General features: G+C 37.7%; 1 protein-coding gene across 4 annotated transcripts in view; it reads left to right on the forward strand.

The window, feature by feature from the left end:
* Window positions 1–19,704, forward strand: part of GTDC1 (glycosyltransferase like domain containing 1) — a 406,950-nt gene that overhangs the window by 186,307 nt on the left and 200,939 nt on the right. For all 4 annotated transcript variants that reach the window (XM_061135437.1, XM_061135439.1, XM_061135436.1 and 1 more), the window contains one exon: window positions 875–1,048. In XM_061135437.1, the coding sequence (XP_060991420.1) occupies window positions 875–1,048 (174 nt within the window). The remainder of the gene's footprint in view (window positions 1–874; window positions 1,049–19,704) is intronic.

The following is a 19,704-nucleotide window of genomic DNA, read 5'->3' on the forward strand; positions in this document are numbered from 1 at the left end:
TTTCCTCTATAGCTCTGACTCCCCCAAGTCTGATAGAATAATAGAATAAGTTACTTGTAGAGTACTTATATAATCCTTTCTGTGTATGTAGTCTCAGAACTTTCAAAAGCCTAACAGTTTCTTGAAACAAAGGTTAAAATGAGAGATAGACTTTAACCACCACATATTATGAAGGTATGCTCTAGTGTGAAATAACTTTTTCTGGATTAGTCTCCTTAAAGACAGTGAAAAGTATGCTAAATTTTTTGTTCTCCATACTGTGGTGTAAATCAAAGTACATCACTGAAAAAAACTCAACATGGGTAACTGGGCCACAGAGAGAAAGGTCCTCATGTTCTTGGTGATACTACAGAAAATTCCTGGCCTTGCAGAAAAATATACTTAGGTTTGATGCCTCATAAGTGAGAGTGTTAGTGGCTCAGTCATGTCCGATTCTTTGCAACCCCATGGTATGTAGCCTGCCAGGCTCCTCCGTCCATGGAATTCTCAAGGCAAGAATACTGGAGTGGATAGCCATTCTCTTCTCCAGGGATCTTCCTGGATCAAACCCAGGTCTCCTACATTGCAGGCAGATTCTTTACTGCCTAAGGAACCAGAAGAGCCCTGAAGCCTCATAGAATCCCATTAAATCACTGAATTCCTCTCTTGCCTTTCCTCTCTGATGCCAGCCATCTAACTTCCCTGATATAAGGCTAATGAAAGTAACTTATCTGTTAGGATCATTTTGATAAAAACTGGGAAGTGAAGAGTTCTTTGCAAACCCGAGGTTCAGCAAAAACTGTGATTAATAAAGAAGTCTTTAAGATTCTTTATAAAAGAAAAAGAACTGAACGAATGTGGGCTCACCATATGCATTTATCCTTTCCGTTTGCAGCCTGGTGGCTGATGTGGTGGTATTCAACTCAGTTTTTAATATGGAGTCATTTCTCACTTCTATTGGAAAATTCATGAAGTTGATTCCTGATCACAGACCCAAGGATCTGGAAAGCATCATCAGACCCAAGTGCCAAGTTATTTACTTTCCCATCAGGTTTCCTGACGTGAGCAGGTCAGTGTGACTCTATTTTCAATATTGTGTCATAAATTATTCCCCAAATGTATAAAAATAGGTGCTATTCTTGCCAGTTTTAGCTTTTTCACATAAGCATGGTTAGAGAATTGAGTACTATTTCACCTTGCTGTGATTTATAAATCATGTGTCCAACCTATCACTGAATGGTTAATTCTAAGTTCTTCCTTTCTTTTCTCTTATATTTGTTTGCCAAAGAAACGTGCTTTGACTTCTAACACTGACTGTTGTTTCTTCATTTGTTGTTTTGATACAGAAGTCATCGTCAAGCACGTCTCAACCTTTTATTCAGCTTATTCCCAGTGGTTTATATGTATAATAGTAACTCCTAAGTAAGTCAGTGTTAAATTTTGCTGCTTAGATTACTTTCATTTCCCATTCTGTTTTTTCTATTTTTTGCTTCTCCCATTTTTTATTATTTACATTATTTTAGTAAAGAATTTGGTATTTTATATTGGGTTGAAATGCATTTAATTGCTATTTCTTTTTCTCAGTCACTAAGGATATTTTTATTACCCTTATCACTGGGCCCACCCTGAATTAGCAATGGATGATGTGGCTCAAAGGGAACATTCTAGAATTCCTTTTCACTTTTGATTAAACCTAGCAAAATTGTTTTTACTGCCACCAGGAATATATCCCCCTTGTGAATAGAAACTTTACTTCAGTCGGACTCACACTAGCTGGGGATGCTGCTGTTTTGTAACTGACTGTGTCCTTAAAAAAAAGCTCAGGGACAGCTGTTTCTTCCCCATGCTTGAAGTGAAGGCAGGAAGCAATTTATTGTCCATGCTTGCGGTGTAGGAGGTCGGCATTCGGGTCTGTGTTCTGGACTCCGTGCACCCAGATTTTGCTGTGGGGACACCCACTCTTCCGCACCTCTAATACTGATTTATTTGAGTCTTGCTAGTTAATATTGCACTGAAGAAAATTCTGCCTAATACCAAGTCAAGCTATGAGTCCTAAAGTTTGTTAGACCACCTTGCCTAATCCTGATTTTCTGGAGTTCAGAAAACAGAAGGCCAGAGAAGCAGATTGGCTGTACTCACATTGTTGATTACTGTCAGAGACTTTTGATTCAGTTTTCTGTTTAGTTTCTTATCTTCCTATTAGTACAGGTCATTTGTCAAAAATATTTAATGATCTATTTACATTTTTGAAAACTATAAAGCTAAGTGAAACTAAGATCACAGTTGATTTTTATATGTATGTACATGTATGTATATATGGTATGTGTTTGTAATCCATAATTTTCATGTGTGATGAAAGAATGTCAACTTCTAAAAAATACAATGGTTATGCTTTAGCTCTATAATTAGCTAGAATATAGCTTATACTTTGGGTCATATTTTTTAACTTTATTTTTGACATTCTTTTAAGTTTTTCATATAATAATATCTTATTAAAATGTACATCTTTAAGTGAATACGTAGTTGTAGTACATCTTAATTTTTATTTCTATAGAATTTCAAATAAATAATGTTTTTAAAATTCATTTGCATCTGATATAGTCCTACAACATCCTATGTTTAATACACCTGTGGCAGTTGAATAGTTTATTAATTTGGACTGTATTACCATAAATAAATCTAGCTAAATGGAAGAAGGTTAAGAAATATTGTGGCCAAGATAACATTCATAAGCAAGGTCTTAGCCCAGAGTGTTATTTGAATTATTTTCAAATGGTAATTTGCTTTATCCAACCCAAACTCATATAGTGTAAGTAAGTGATTATTTGCATGAATGACAATCATTCTAATGCCTGCAGTCTTAAAAAGAGTATTATTTTGTTGAGATGTTGAAAAATATTTAGTAATGCCAAAGGCAAATAACCAAGGTGATTAAAAATAAAACAACTTTTGAATGCTTCTACTTTCTCTCTATGCAAATATTATACTCATGGCAAGGATGTATTTAATTTATAAACAAAGCAGAATATATACTTAAATGATTAATATAATGTGCTATAATAATATATAATATAAGGGGTAATAATCAAGGAAGGGAAAAAGCCATATTTCAGCAAAGTATATGAGGACTTCTAAAGTTGATAATTGTTCAAACTCAGAACATTCAACATTGAGCTTGAAATCCAATATTGAGCTTATAGTACCTGCTGTTACCTGATGCCTTCCTTACCCTTACCTTATTCTCAAAGGCCAGAAAAATTGTAGCAAGGAAGAATATTCACTTGAAAATATTTCATTATATGTATTAAAACATTTTGGGAAGAGAAAGCTCTTAAATACCATAGTTAGGCATGCTCATATTTGAGACTTGACCACCCCTGGTGGTTCAGAAAGTAAAGAATCTGCCTGTAATGCAGGAGACCTGGGTTCAATCTGTGGGTCAGGAAGATACCCTAGGGAAGGAAATGGCAGCCTACTCCACTGTTTTTGCCTGGGAAATCCCATGGACAGAGGAACCTGGAGGACTGCAGTCTGTGGGTTCAACAAAGAGTTGAACACAGCTGAGCAGCTCACACTTTGACTTTCACTACTAGCTCTGTAACCCATGCAAGTGTAACGACCTTGAGTTTAGGTTATGATTATATTTACCTTATCACCTCATAGGCGTGATGTAGCAATTAAATGAAATAATATGTGCCAGATGTCCAGCCTGGCACATAACAGAACCTTAATAAAGATTGTGTGGGATGTGGCTCAGACGCTCAGTTGTGTCTGACTCTTTGCAACCCTATGGACCGTGGCCTGCCTCCGTGGACCTTTGTCCACAGGATTCTCCCAGCAAGAAGACTGGAGTGGGGTGCCTTTTCCTCCTCCAGGGCATCTTCACGACCCAGGGATCAAACGCATGTCTCTTCTGTCTCCTGCATTAGCAGGCAGATACTTTACCATTAGCGCCACCTGGGAAGCCCTTAATAAAGATTAATTCATCTTATTAACTCCTTCATCCCCGTTGTTTTATAACCTAGCACATTTATTGCAACCTGAGTAAAGAGGATTGTCTTCCCTTTCTCCGTCTCTTAACGTGTGATAGCAGAGAAGTATTCTGCCAAAGGAGCAGTCTAATATAAATAAAGAAATTCCTTTGTATATTCTTCTTCTCACCCTGATTTAAGCAGCCTTTTGTCCTTACCAGAAGCAACTGTCCACTGATGGTAAGGAACCAGCTCATCACTTTCATTCTTCTCGTCCTAATTTTGCTCCTTCTTTTTCCAGTTGAACTTCCATATTCTATCACTGTACCTCCTTTCTTGTGTATACTCTCAAAACTTTTGCACCTTTTCTTTTTTCTTTGATTAGGAGAAAATCCTCCAGCCATACGTACTAGCCCACTCTAAATTCATGACCCCTAAATCTAGATGGACACTTCAAGCTGGATGGCGAGTATACCATGCTTCCCCTCTTATAGATAACTATTCATACATTTCCCTTTTAATACCAAATTAGTAAGCTTTTAATACCAAATCTTTAGACTTCCTTCTCAGATAATGACTGAAAAAAATAGAAGCAATCAGAAGAGAATATCTTTACATTGCCACCATCACGTTTACCCAATTATGTGCTTCTGGGTGCATTTTTTTTTTTTTTTTATCTTCACACCGATAACTGTGGATGGACTGACCTTGCTTCTGTCTAAGGTCCATCTCCACTTCTTTGAGGGAGTCCATCCTCCTTGCTTACCTAAAAATTACTTTTCTAGTAATTTTTTTTCTCTGATCTGCATCATCCATTTTCCTCTTTTCTGGATGGTTCCTATTAGCATACAAAAATGCTATTTGTTTTACATCTTAAAAACATTCTCTCTTGATTCCAGTTCTTCCTTTGCTACTGCCTCCTTTCTCTCTTTCTCTTAATAGCAAAACCTCTAAAAAAAACCTTTTTTTTCTCTCTCTTAATAGCAAAACGTCTAAAAAAACCATTTTTTCCCCAATTTCATTCCTACTGTTCTCTCTTGAAGCTGCTCCACTGAAACTGTTTCTGTCAAGGTCACTGAGGACTTCCGTGCATGTGGTCAGTTCTCAGTCCTCGTCTGATCACACATCAGCAGCATGGGGCACACGTGACGGTCTTCACGGTGGCTCCTAGGACGCAGGTTCTGCTTCTCAGGCTTGTTCCTGGTTTCTCAATGTGACTCTGATCTTTAGCTTTGGACTGGCCTTTAGCACTCTTGAAACTTAAGGGATTAGTGGAAGAAGAGCCCAGGATTGAAATGAGAAGAAAAGGTTAGAGTCAGAAGGTCATCAACGAGAGAATTATCCTGTGGGACAAAGGGAAGAGAGTGTTAAGGAGATGGCTTGGGCTTAAATGCATACTCAGTCATGTCCGACTGTTTGCAATCCCAATGGACTGTACCAGCCAGGCTCCTCTGTCCATGGGATTATCCTGTCAAGAATACTGGAGTGGGTTGCCATTTCCTCTTCCAGGGGATTTTCCTGACCTAGGGATCGAACGCACATCTCCTATGTCTCCTGCCTTGGCAGGTGGATTCTTTACCACTGAGCCACCTGGGAATCCCTTTAAGGAGATGAGCGGTAGTTAATTCAGAGGAGTGAGATTAAATAAAGTGATGACTAAAGCTATCCTTGAATTTGACAATTAAAGGGACAGTGGTACCCCACTCTGCATTCTGTTAACTCACAAAAAAAAAAATTTAATAATTTTTTTTTGGTAGCCAGAGAAACAGACTTCAAGTCTAAGTGAGATCTCTTTTTCTTTCTGTTTCCATGTCTCTCTTTGTCTCTCTCTCTCTCAGATTCAGGCCCTGCTTATTTTAAAAATGAAGGCACCAGGGCCCAGAGAAGTTTAGTGTCTTCTGGTAATCACACAGCTAGAGAGAGAGAGGAACTGGAACTGAAACTGGAACTCCTGTCTCAAAACCTCCATCCAGTGTTCAGCCCATCACTTATTGTAAATGCAGTTTCAGAGGTCTTGATTATCTGATTTTTCAGCTGACAGCAGATTAACAGCATCAAATTGGGGGTGCGATAAAGGCAGGCTCACTGACAGCAGTAAAAAGTGACAGCTGACTGACAGCTTGACAACAAGGGAGGAGAGAGATAAACTATTTTAAAAAAATATATGAGAAGTGAAAAAGCATAGCAGCCTGGAGACAGTGTAGGGCAGGGCAGGCAACTCTGCACGCTGAAGACCCCTGCAGACATTTCTCCATGGTGGTACAGCTTGTACGTCTAATGGATGACTGTGATTTATTAAGAAAGGTTAAATGGTAACCAGTAAATTCTCTTTAAAAGTATAGGGAAATTCATAACCTACTTTTGGCAGAAATTATAAATGACAGCAAATGAAGCTAAATGTCATGTCTTACTCTAGGATGTACATGAGCCATATTCACCTAAAGGAAGATAATAAATGTCTGACCCTTTTTTATGCAGTTGCAGTGTCTGTAAGCTTAAGTGAGTGGGAAACATTTCAGTAAGCTACTTCTTTTTGGGTCTTTCTAACTGAAGCCTTGTCATGCACCAGTTCTGTTCAGCACCCTTTGCTGTTAGGGTGTTTATATTGGCTTCCTTGAAACTGAAGGCATCAAAGCCTGCCAGATGATCAGTAGTCAACAAAACTGATTTTGTCATATTAATACCATGTCTTAGTCCTTTTGGTCTGCTATAACAAAATACCATAGATTGGGTGGCTAGTAAACAGCAAAAATTTATTTCTCACATTTCTGAAGACTGGGACGTCCAAGATCAAGGCACTGGCAGATTTGATGTCTTGTGAAGGCCTGCTTTCTGATTTCATAGATGGCTGTCTTCCTGCTGTGTTCTCACATGATGCAAAGGGCAAGGGAGCTCTCTGTGGTTCCTTGCATAAGGGCACTAATCTCATTCATGAGGGCTCCACCCTCATGACCTAATCACCTCCCAAATTCCCCCATCTCTTAAAAGCATATTAGGAGTCAAGATTTTGACATATGCATTTTGAAGAGATAAAGACTTTCAGCTTGTAGCATGCCAAAAGATAGATAGATGTGATCTCAAGACTTAGTGGGCTGAGACCTATGACTAGGAGGAAGACTAATTTGTGTTAAAGCGTATAGGTTAGATTGAAAATTAAGGAATTTTTACTTTGCATTTCTTTTTTTATTATTTATTTGTTTATTATATTTTTGGTCCTTGTTTCTGCATGAAGGCTTTCTCTTAACAGTGGATATCATCTACTTTACCATTCAGTTGGATTAAACGCAAAGAGAGATAAATGCTCAGGCTCTCAAGGCTGGATGCTTGTAGGTATTTGTCACTTGCTTGCCTTCTCTATCACATTTTATTGTGAAAAATGGGGGCTGCTCTTTGTTGCCATGTGTGGGCTTCTCATTGTGGTGAATTCTCTTGTTGCAGAGCACAGTCTCTAGGCTCACGGGCTTCAGTAGTTGTGGCCCGTGAGCCCTAGAGCTTGCAGACTACAGTAGCTGTGGTCTACAGGCTTAGTCTCCATGGCATGTGGCATCAGGGATTGAACCCATGTCCCCTGCATTGGCAGGCAGATTCTTTATGACTGCATCACCAGGGGAATCTACTGTGCATTTCAAGAAGGCAGATTTCACATAGAACTCCATGGTGCTGAGGATGTGTGATAGAGAGGGGAAAAAAATGGAGCAGTTCTGCAGCTTACTGAGCTGGATACTGGCTAAAGGAAACCAATATTTTCCTACTGTATATCATGTAGCTGTCATAAAAGCAAAGCCTAGTATAACCGAGAATTTTACATATCCAGGCCTTTGTGCAAGTCTCACACAGTCTTATAAAATCAGAACATCTGAGGAATCTGCAACTTGCTTTCTGACAACGTCATCTTCAGAAGGTAGAGCTAACCCTGACAGCTAACCTTCCTGTCTTAATTTAGCCCAACATTATGCTAAGTATATTTTACATATCTTAGCATAATATTCTCCCAACAATTCTAAAAAATAATTCCATTTATAGTTGAAGAAAGCCGGCCATAAAGAATATAAGTAACTTTTTGCCTGCACTCATACAAATAGTAAAAGTATAGCCAGAAATCAAACATATTTTTTACCTTGTTTTGAAACCCAACCTCTTAACAGTTTTTTTTTTTAATACTACCTGTCCTCAGAAGAGAGGTTTTGGGCCTGGATTGGCTTTGGCTTATTGTTGTTTAGTTGCTAAATTGTGTCGAACTCTTTTGTGACCCCACGGACTGTAGCCCGCCAGGATCCTCTGTCTATGGGATATTCCAGGCAAGAGTACTGGAGTACTTTGCCGTTTCCTTCTCCAGGGGATCTTCCTGACCCAAGCATTGAATGTGCAGCCCTTGCCCCATCTCCTGAAATGGCAGGTAGATACTTTACCACTGAACCCCTGGGGTTGACTGTGCTATGCTTAGTCACTCAGTTGTGTCTGACTCTTTGGGACCCCATGAACTGTAGCCCACCAGGCTTTTTTATAACAGTACTGGAGTGGGTTGCCATGCCTTCCTCCAGGACTAGGGTTGACTCAGTTCAGTTCAGTCTCTCAGTTGTGTCCGACTCTTTGCAACCCCATGGACTGCAGCACCCCAGGCTTCTCTGTCTATCACCAACTCCCAGAGCTTGCTCAAAGTCATGTCCATCGAATTGGTGATCCATCCAACCATCTTATCCTCTGTCATCCCCTTCTCCTCCTGCCTTCAGTCTTTCCCAGCTTCAGGGTCTTACTAGTGAAGAACAAATGATTATATAAGAGAACTGATAGCATGTTGAATGAAAGAGATCATGTCATGGTAATGTTATGAAAGAAGGGATTCAAGGTCTTAGAAATCAGACTTTTAAAAGGTTGAAGTTTTGAAAAAAGAGGACACCTGAAAAGGAGTGATCAATTTTTAAAGCAAAAATATTTATTGAGTGTCCTAATGGAGAACTGTCTGTGGGGCCGAAAGTGTGAATCGGGCCCTATCACTTTCTATCCAGTGGGCTTAGGAGAGAACCCCAACCCAAGTCTAACTCACTCCTTTTGAAAAGGACATCATACTTTTCCTGACTTGAGGAAGAATGAATAATTTTCAGAAGGAATTCTCATAGTCAGGTTGAAATTTTACCTAAAGAAGCAGACTAGGAAGAATACGTCAAAGAAACAGCTAGAGGCTCATACCATTATTTCATATCTAAGAAAACTCTTTTCTTAAAAAAATTTCTAGGTATCTTGCCATTTATCCAAACTCTCTTCTCTTATAAGCTAGATTATAGCGTGACACCTGTTTTACAGGGGCAGTCTTTCATATTAGGTGTTAAGGATGGGGTTGACCACATCTGCACAGCATCAGACTTTTCTTCCATCTGTCTCTCCTGTAGGATTTGACCCTGAGGGGGTAGCCATGATTTTTATGTAACTAGATCATCCCCACCCCCAACAAATTGGACCATGAGAATGAATTGTAGAAATACAGTGAATTACAAAGTGGCATCCCTTATCCTCAAAAAAGATCTTGTTTTTCCAAGAAATTCCATCAGGGAGCTTCACGGTAGATACCATCTACTTCAAATGCCATTCAGTTGGATTAAAGGTGAAGAGAGATAAATGCTCAAGCTCTCAAGGCTGGATGCTTGTATGTATTTGTCATTTGCCTGCCTTCTCTATGCTGTTACAATGCGAAAAATGGGTTTAAGTTTTTTGTTATGGTGATATATAATTAATGTAAAAAGATCAAATGTATGTTTCCAGTGGTGACCTTAAAAAAATCATTTATTTTTTAATGAGGGGATGAACAGATACTATATCCTTAGGATTGAAGTTTGGACTTGGAAATAATTGAAGCACATATACTTTGGATTGAGAAATATTTGCTTATCTGTTTCAACACAAAGAATATAAATATCAACCTCACTGTGATTATTAGGACAAAATTTTGTTTCTGTGAGCATTTCACTATTTACATATTTCTATTTTACAAAATACTGGGTTGTCAGAGTTACCATAGACAAGAGTGGATTTTACCTGTGAGATTTCTCATTTCATAGCTTTTAGTTTCTGAGCTGTTGTTGAGTTGCTGTCGTGTCGGTCTCTTTTGCGACCCCATGGACTGAAGCCTGTCAGCTTCCCTGTCCATGGGATCTCCCAGGCAAGAATACTTGAGTGGCTTCCCGTTTGGAAGATGGGTTATATGAAAAGCACCTCTGCTTTCCTCCTTGTATTTTTGACAGCAAACAAGGGAGGAGGACAGTGTTGGTCATTTGGAATAATCTCATTTATTGAAACTAAGAATTTCTCTGCACATTTCTCTCCCCCTTTTCCCATGCAGCTAAAATGTGAAACCAAAACAGAGGTTTATGGACTTCGCCTATTTTAGAAAGAAAAAAATGGAGAATTTTAAAAACAGTGTGAAAACTTTAAATGAAAACTCTCAGGCTGTGCAAACAAAGGCGAGGAGCCTAAGGGCTTTCAGAAGAATTCTTATTAAAGAAAACACTATTTTACATTGCAAAGCAGATGTGTCAGAAAACAACAGCAGATCTGTAATTTGAGAATTTGTGGATTGATGGGACAGAAGGCAGCCCCCATGGCTCCCCACTGAAAACTTTCTGCTTTCTGTAGTCAAGAGTTTTGCTTTGGGGGGAGTTGCCAGGAAACACCTTAATCATCTTACCACATGTGGGTCATATTTCTCAGATATTTTAAGAAAATATTAGTATTAGATGTATTAGTGAAACTATTGCCTTTGCTCTGTGAAATAATGACGTGGGTATTATCTTCTTGAATATTAATCTAGTTCTGAAGTAGAAGAAAAGTTTTGCTTTTGGAAATTTAAACATAATCCATATTTGCTTACAATTATTTTGGCTCTCCAAAATGAATGCAAAAATGTGTTTCCTTTGAAAGTCATTAAAACATTTTTTAATAGAATCAGTGTACTAAAAGTTTGATAAATCACTCCAGTGTCAATACCACTCACTGTCAAGAAATCTCCTTTATATCTAATGCAAATATTTCATGCTTCATTGTATTGTAACCATCTTCCTCTTACTCTCCTTAAGAGAAGAAAGTTTGATTTCTGCGCATATATATATATATACATATATATGTATATATATGCCTCTGTTGGTTTGATGTTAATAGGACACGCTTGCTTATTTAAAGTGTACATTTTAATGAAATTACTATCCATGTTCATGCCTAATTATCACAGATTTCTTTTGTCTTGTACTTTAGCTAATAACAATAACGTCACCAAAAAAAGCACTCTCAATTCAGCAGCAACAAAAAAAAAGCCTGTCCTTTGATTATAGGATGATTTACCTCTGTTTTCCTCAAGTATAGAGAACATTTGACATGGTTTTACATCAGAGATTTGATGTACATTTTTTACTTTCTCCTTGCCCTGTCCTAAGAGATTTAGGAGGTCAGAAGCAAAGGTCACAGATCACAGGAGAGAGAAATAACTAAAAATGCAAGAATATTCTCAGGGACTGCATCATCAACTCAAAGGGAGTCATGGAGCAGGGCTTCTGCAAAATAGGGATGAATATCATGCAACGAACTCAAAACATAGTTGAGGGGAATTCAGTGAAAGGTCTACTTAGATTCTCTTTTCCTCTTCAGGCTTAAAGGGCATCTCTAAGCTTTCCATCTGGAAGAGGAATTGGCAGCCCTCTCCAGTATTCTTGCCCAGAGAATCCTGTGGACCGAGGAGCCTAGTGGGCTACAGTCCATGGGGTTGCCAAGAGTCAGACAAGACTTAGCAACTCAACAGCAACAAAAAGCTTTCCATAGCACAGTGAATGATCATTATTAGCACAAAGCCATCAAGGCAAGAACAAATTGTGTTATATACTCTGTTTATTATAGGAGGGCTGTGTGAATCTTTAGATAGATTTCAAGTGAATTACTTTTGTTTTTTAAGAATCAAACTTTGGTTTTCTTTCTAAAATCACTTATTCAAATCATTCCATTCTGGGGAGTGCTAAATTAATGATGGGAGTCAGCAGTGTGGTGTACAGAGATTCTAGTTTGGCTTATACCACTTTTCACCACCATTCAGCCTAAAGTAAATTATCTTGCCTCCCAGAGCTTCAGTTTTCCCGTCTGTAAAATGGAAATTGAAATAATACCTGTGTCTTAGTCTTATTATGAAGAGTGAGCTACTTGCTACCATATGCTGACTGAGTTCAGTGACTGCGACATAATCAGTGTTACATAAATGTTAGTGATTTTATTACTTTTACCATTATCGCCATTGTGATTTTCTGTTGACAGGATTTTAGAAAAGTTTTTGCCTATTCAATATGACTCCAAGCTCAAAAGTAAGGGAGTGGGGACAAAAATTCTGAAAACCCTAGTAATTTTATAGAATACTTGAGGATCTGAAGTTTACTGCTAATTCAAATAAAGATAGGGACTGTTTTGTATCTTGTCAATCCACATGACAACAGCCAAATGCAGTAATGTAGCTGTGGACGTACGCAAGAAGGAAAGATGCTTGTGCTGCTGTCCACATCTGTATGGCACCTATAAAATATATACATTTCTTGCTGGTATGTGGAATGGTGAGATGCTACAGAAGTCACTTTAGTTGTTCAGTGTTCTTTTAAAGAATACTGGAGTTGTTTCAGAAACCTTGCCATTAAAAAAATAAACAATTTGGAATGTACCATTCAACAAGAAGCTACTGGAATAATCTCTCACCCAGAATGGCCTATTTCCAAAGAAATTCCAGATAAAAAAGTTTATTCTATAGGAAAGTCTTTAAAAATATGTTTTAGAGTAATTGGATACAATAAAATATACTTAACAGTAATAGAATTCTTTGAGATTTTATTCATGCTACTGTTCACCCATCATTTATTAAAATCTAGTTATTTGCATAGCTTCAAAATGGGTATAATAATACATAGTCTGCAAACTAAAAGGGTTAATGAGCCTAGTATATTATAGGCTCAAAAAAATGGTAGTCATCTGTGGACAAACTCCCTCTTGAAACATGTCTGGAAGTAGACGGTTGAGAGTCTTTAAGAGCTCTCAGGTTCAGCCAGTCTTACTGGACACTTAACTATAGGAAATTATGATTGACTATAAAAGACAGTGATGACTTAACAAAAGAATATGTTAACAGAAGAGCTGCAATCTGCATGAAATATACAATACATGGAAACATAAGGTTCAAGAATCAGAAGAAAAGGAAAAGAGATGTTGAATCTAGAAGATGAGTCATAATAGAACTATGCCCTCTTGAAGAGGAGAGAACATTCACCATGGCATTATTAAAATATCATCCCTATGAATCCAACCCCCTTTGCTGTGATTCTGCAATCACCAAGCAATATTCTGTTTATTACTGCATCCTTCCAAGCAACTTAACTCCAGAAACTAGAATCCTCAATGTGAGAAGCAAATATCTGGATATTGGAAGGGCATGTTCTCTGGAAATCAATAAATTATGATTTTTAATAACAAAAGAAAAAAAGCTTGTATGGTAAATGCAAGATATTCTGGGATGTAAAGATATATAAAACAAGGTCTTCAGTTGTAAGAATTTTATGGAAATGATAGGCATAGTCAGGTGACTCCAAGTATAAGGTAGAAAAAAACAGTACTTTCTATCTCATTTGAGTGTAGCTGTAAAGACTGACTAAGCTTTGGGCATAGTATAAGGGCATCATTTATCAAGTGCCTTTCCTGATCATGGACTTCCCTGATAGCTCAGCTGGTAAAGAATCCACCTGCAATACAGGAGACCCCAGTTTAATTCCTGGGTTGGGAAGATCCGCTGCAGAAGGGATAGGCTACCCACTCCAGTATTCTTGGTCTTCCCTTGTGGCTCACTTGGTAGAGAATCTACTTGAAATACAGGAGACCTGGGTTTGATCCCTGGGATGGGAAGATCCTCCGGAGAAGGGAAAGGCTACCCAATCCAGTATTCTGGCCAGGAGAATTCCATGGACTGTATAGTCCATGGGGTCACAGAGAGTTGAACATGACTGAGTGACTTTCACTTCACTTTCTGAGCATAAACTTTATGTGTATTATTTCTAACCTTTACCCACCCCCCACAGCTAGGTACTATTATGTTCATTTTGCAGTCAAGAAAAGTGAGGTTCAGAAGGTTAAACTTGCCTGAAATTGTATAACTACCCAAACTGTCTGACTCCAATATGCTACTTGATTAATCATGTTATTTCTTGCTATGATGGAAAGGTGAGATAGAATGACTACGAGAGCATGTGATGAAGAGAGTAGCTACACCCAGGTTTGTGACAGTGAATGATCACTGCCACAGAAGAGAATAACTGGAACCTAGAAGAAAGTAGCTATGTTTGTCTTAACTGGGCGAAGAGGTTGGAAATGGGAATTAAGGTCAAGGAATTTGAACTTTAGCCTGTAATCATTTAGGAGCCATGTCTAGATTATAAAATGGGGAATTTGGAATTGACATGTGAATATCAGTGGGATAGGCAATAGAAAGCAGAGAAACAAGTTAAAAAACTACTAAAATAGATTATTGAAGACTTGAACAAGGAAAGTGGCTTATGGATGAAAAAAGGAAATGCACATAATCATGCTGGATGTAGACCTGGCAAGTTGGTGGGGCAGCTTACTGGATGTAGGAGTGGTCAGGGATGATCTTGAAGACCATAGTGACTAGGAGAATAGTTGTTCTGTTGGAATTGAGAAATACATTTACTTAGCTAAAGATGGCAGATTCATGGAGTTACATATTGCGTCGGAGATGTTGGTGGGTTATTTAGACAGAGCTGACCAGCAGAAAATGTCCTCTCTCACCTCAATATCATCATCTAGAACCTCCTGTGGTTTGTTATATTGACCCAGTTTTCTAGAAATTTTGCTCTTTCCTTTGGCATATTTGATACAGCTCAAGTTTATTTCTTCCCAAATCCAAGATATCTGTTTGTCATTTGTTACTATCTTATGAAAATCAAGTGTAGTATTTGTAAACATCAGATCTCCTGAACTCTTTCATTTCTGGATAAGCAGGAGTTTATTGACTTAATTTTCCCTTTGACTTCTCAGAGTTTAATAACCGAACTTCTATCCCTTTGGACTGGGAATCCTGAGATCAAGTACTATATGGTGGTGTGTGGTGTAGTGCCTAAGAAAATTGACTTTGATGTCAGAGCTGTCATCTCTTCTGCTAACCAGTTGGCTGATATTGAGAAAGTTATTTGACCTCTCTTACCTCACCCCCCACCCCCAGCCCCCCGCTCATCTGCAAAGTGGGGAGAGTACTAACAGTCTCATTGGTTTGCTATGAGAGTTAAATGAGGTCCTGGATGTCAGGTGCTTGGTAAAATGCTTGAGGCATAATAAGCCTTAAATAAATGGTAGTTGTCATTATTGCCTTTAAAATTTGTGTGTCCTCACCATATCTTTGGTGCTTTCATTAACATATATGAGATTTCTTTAATTTTCTGGAGAGCCAGAGCTGTGCCCCCAGTTGTAGTCCAGAACGTCTTTAATAATTTTAGGATCATCAGATGATTTTGCTTGTCAGTGTCCCCTATTCTAAAAGCCACTGTTGCTTGCTCTAGTACTGATTTGTCTTTGCCATGCTGGACTGAGTACCAAAATTCTACTTGGGAATATTGCTAAGAATATTATATCCAAGTAGTATTTTATGTGTGTACTCTTGTCATGTGTGCTGTGGGTCTATTGTACCTCTGACGTAATATGAGGTGAGTCACAGACCTCTCTCACATCTTATAAGATTTGTATTATTACCTGCTATCTACAAAGGTGCTTCTGTGAGTGATTAGGGGTCATAAGCTTTCCTTGAGTTTAATTGTTTCTGTCCTTACTATATTTGGTTCAATGTTATCTACAAATTTATTTTTATTAGAAAGTGTTCCTGTGTAACTAGTCCTTAATTAAATAATTGTCACTTTTTGTTTTGGATGATTCCAATTTTGTATATCAGTACTATTAAATATGGAACCTTAAAAAATTAGCAAACCTAATTGTGAGAATTTAATATAAGAAATCTAGGTATAATTTTCTTTAATTAAAGATAAACTCATTAGTTGTACAAATACTTCCCTCTCTTTTGGTTTTGCCTATTGTTCTAAACTGAAAGATCTTGGTCCTGTTTCTTAGGCTCCATGAAAAGAGAATGATACACATTCTTCCCTTAATCTCCCTCTTGATCACACACTAAAATTCATGTATACATTCTTAGTATCACGAGAAGAAATACATTTTGGCATTTCTTCTCTAGTATATGATATGTTCTTGGGTATCCATAGAAATATATTACTTCTTTGAAATTCAGTTTCCAGTCCAGTGTTTCCTGTTCCCATCAGGTTAGTCTAAGTTCATGGATATGGCTGGCAACTCTAAATTCACTTACATATGGAAAACTGATTTATCTGTTCGGGACACCCATCTCAGTCCAACCCAATATACTTCTGCTCTGTTGATGTCCAGCACAGCCCAAGTGATTGTGTAATGAGAGAGAGGATCTATTCAAAGCTACCACATCCCTTGTTATAATACCAAAACTCATTTTATAATACCAAATCTGAAAAGTACTTATTATAATAATTTTCCACTAGTTAAAGAGCGAGCTTCTGTCTCAGGCTGTGAAGATGGATTTGAAAGAACACAAACAAGAGACAGTGGGAAAGTAGAATATCAGGATCAGGCGAAGAATCCCATTGAAAATAGAAGACAAGGGAGAGAATGAGCTAAAAAAAAATTCATAGGTTTTAAAATTACTGGACTGTTAACTGAAATAGAACAATTAGAAATGTCAAACACATTTGTATTGTGGACAACTTTGTTTTGTTTTCAATTTTAGGCAGCTGGTATTTTTATGAAAAATAGAACTAGAACTTTCCAGAACTGGAAGAGTACCTAAGAAACAGGAACTTTAGAAATCTTCTTGTCTAATTCCTTCATTTAATACCTGGGAAGACTACAGCAGAGAGGTTTTTACCTGAAGTTATAGCTAGTGACATAGTCACAATTTGGATACCACTTGAAAAAACTCATGAGGTGATAAGAAATGTGTGACCAGGGCTCTTCATTGTGTTAGTAATATTAGTAGGGTAGGATTAATCATCACTGATAACATAGATCAATTTCATCAGTAATAAATGGTGTGCAGAAATTTCTTAGAAGAGTCTCAAAGATTTCAGTTGCATAGGAACTTGTTTCTGTTTTCATTGAAAATATCTAGCTGTCCTATCTATAACTCATTTTCAGATGAAAATACGTATGACTCAGCCAACTCTATTTGCTTATAACATATTTTGCTCTTCCAGTAAACATTGGGCTTATCATATAAACCTTATTCTAGGAGTGAAGAATAGGAGTTTCCAGCATTTAAAGCTCAGAACCTGAAAATGATTTTCAACACTTTTCTGGGACTTGATGTCTCAACTTCTGAATGAGCCAATATTATATACAGCTATCAGATTTTTGTGCTTCTCTGTGTAAATTTTGTATAAATTACCTATGCTTTATGATTAGAAACTTTTCCTATGTGTTCCCTTCATTTCTCTCTGCAGAGGATATTGGAAATGTCTAGTGCATGGTGGTGTTGGTGCTATGCCCATTCTGCTTCTTCCTTAGGGCTATCAGGTGAATCTTCCTTTTTCCTTTGAGTCCTGTTTGGATAGCTGGCTGATACTTCTTGGGGGTGAGCTGATGGATTAATTCAAAGGACAGCAGAGTGGGGGTTGGGGGTCAGGGAAGAGTCTCATGTATTATAGGAGGACATGATACAGGGGAAGAACATAAAGTTATGAGTCACACCTGGGTGATTTTCAGTCTTGGCTCAGCCACTTTCTAGATGTGCAAGTTGGTCGATTTATGTTACCCTTTCTGACCTTTAGTTCCCCTAACATTAAATCATAGAGTTGATATAAGGAAAAAGTGAGAGAGAACACAGATAAAGTGTTTTACCCAGAGTGTGGTATATACTCATTGTCCACCTCCCTGCCCTTCCCCTGTGTAAGATCAGACTTGCTACTCTGTTACACTTTATCAGTTTTAATTGCCACTCACAGGCCTCTGAACTGACCTCTTTGTGTTGCTACCTCAGTTTCTGATGCCTGTGGTGATTAGTAAAGAATGTAAGGTTTAATTTACTCTCCTTTGGGTAATCCATGCACCAGTATAATGTTGAGTTGTTTTTTCCATCTCTTCTCATGACTTAGTTCATTAAAATAACTTCATATAATGTAAGTCCTTAGTGATGACATTTAAAGTACTTAAACTATCCAGCACTCTTTCTTGCTTACTCATGGGTATTTTTTTTACCTGCTCTGTTTATTTTTATTCTTCTTTGGTCTGTCTTTGTAATGTTTTCTTTACACCTATTTTTCAGGGTTTAACACTTGTGGAACAAGGATGTTACAATCAATAAAAGTTGGTGGAACTATATCTTACTTCTTAGAGAACCCACTGTTCACATCACTATATGCAATTGCTGAGTCCTTGGCTTTGATCAAAAATTTGTTTCTGCTCATGCTTGCAGATTTTTCATTTACATCTCATGAATGTGCAGGTTGTTAAGGGTGCAGTCCTTCCACTTGAAGGTAGATAAATAAGCATCAGTATGGTAATTGATTATTATTTATTTTCTGAACAGAGAAGGTATCGCTCAGATGTATGTGGTACAGAGAAGCTGGCATGAGCTTATGTCATTTGCTGAAGATACATCTGTAACACAGATAATATACCCAAAGCTAACTGTAAATTCAAAAACATCTTAGATTCAGAATTACTGTTTCTGGCCAAAATTTTTCTTGTCACTAGAAAAAAAAAAAAAAAAGATTGCCTCAGAATTGCAGCCCTTCAGAAATATAACCTTTAGGTGATTAAAGCCTGTTTCTCTCCCTATGGATGAAACATAACCCCATAAAACATGCATTTGGGATCTAATTGTGTGGCCTGTATCAATAATGTATGTTGATATGCAAGCCCTCAACTAATGTGCTTTCCCCCCCTTAAAAAAACAAATAGATGAGAATTACAACCAAAACGGTAAGATGTAGCCTCAAGCAGTGGTTTTCAACATTGGCTGCACATTAGAATCACCTGGGGAACTGCAAAAAAAAATTCCTGATGTCCAAATCAATTAAATCAGTCTTTGGGGTTAGAACCCAGATATTAGCCTTTTTTTTTTTTTTAAAAGCTCCTCAGGTTATTCCACTGTGCAGCCAAAGTTAAGAACCACTGACCAAAAGTATCTCTACTAAATAACAGTCTGTGGAAGGGGCAAGTGCCTGCAGCAGTGCCTTCTAGTTGTATCCTTTTTAGAATTGCCAAAATGTGTTTCTGTCTACAAGGGTCCTCAAGCAATCCACAGTGAAAATCCAGTGTCTTCATGATAGTGAATTAGTATAACTCCCTGGCTGTCCTGATAAGAATTAAGAAAATGTTAAAAACTGTATTTATCTTTGATCTCTTTCTCCATAAGTGTTGGCGTCCCTCCATTTCCCATTGACTTAACGTTCGATTTTTCTCTTCACTGTTTTTCTTGGGTGACATTGGGAATTTTTACCATCTGATGAAGGCAGATGTATTTTCAAATAAAAATGTCTTAAGCATTTGTTCTTCCTACTACGCCTTTCTTTGGCAGAATATTCATATAGTTGATAAATAGTTTACTTTCTTTAAATACCTTTTCATATAATCTTTGTAGCATGTTTCATGGATATTTTAACCTACTTTTATGGTTTTCCATGAAATAAGGTATTTTCTA

Source organism: Dama dama, chromosome 33, assembly GCF_033118175.1.
Source record: "Dama dama isolate Ldn47 chromosome 33, ASM3311817v1, whole genome shotgun sequence".
NCBI classification, from domain to species: Eukaryota; Metazoa; Chordata; class Mammalia; order Artiodactyla; family Cervidae; genus Dama; species Dama dama.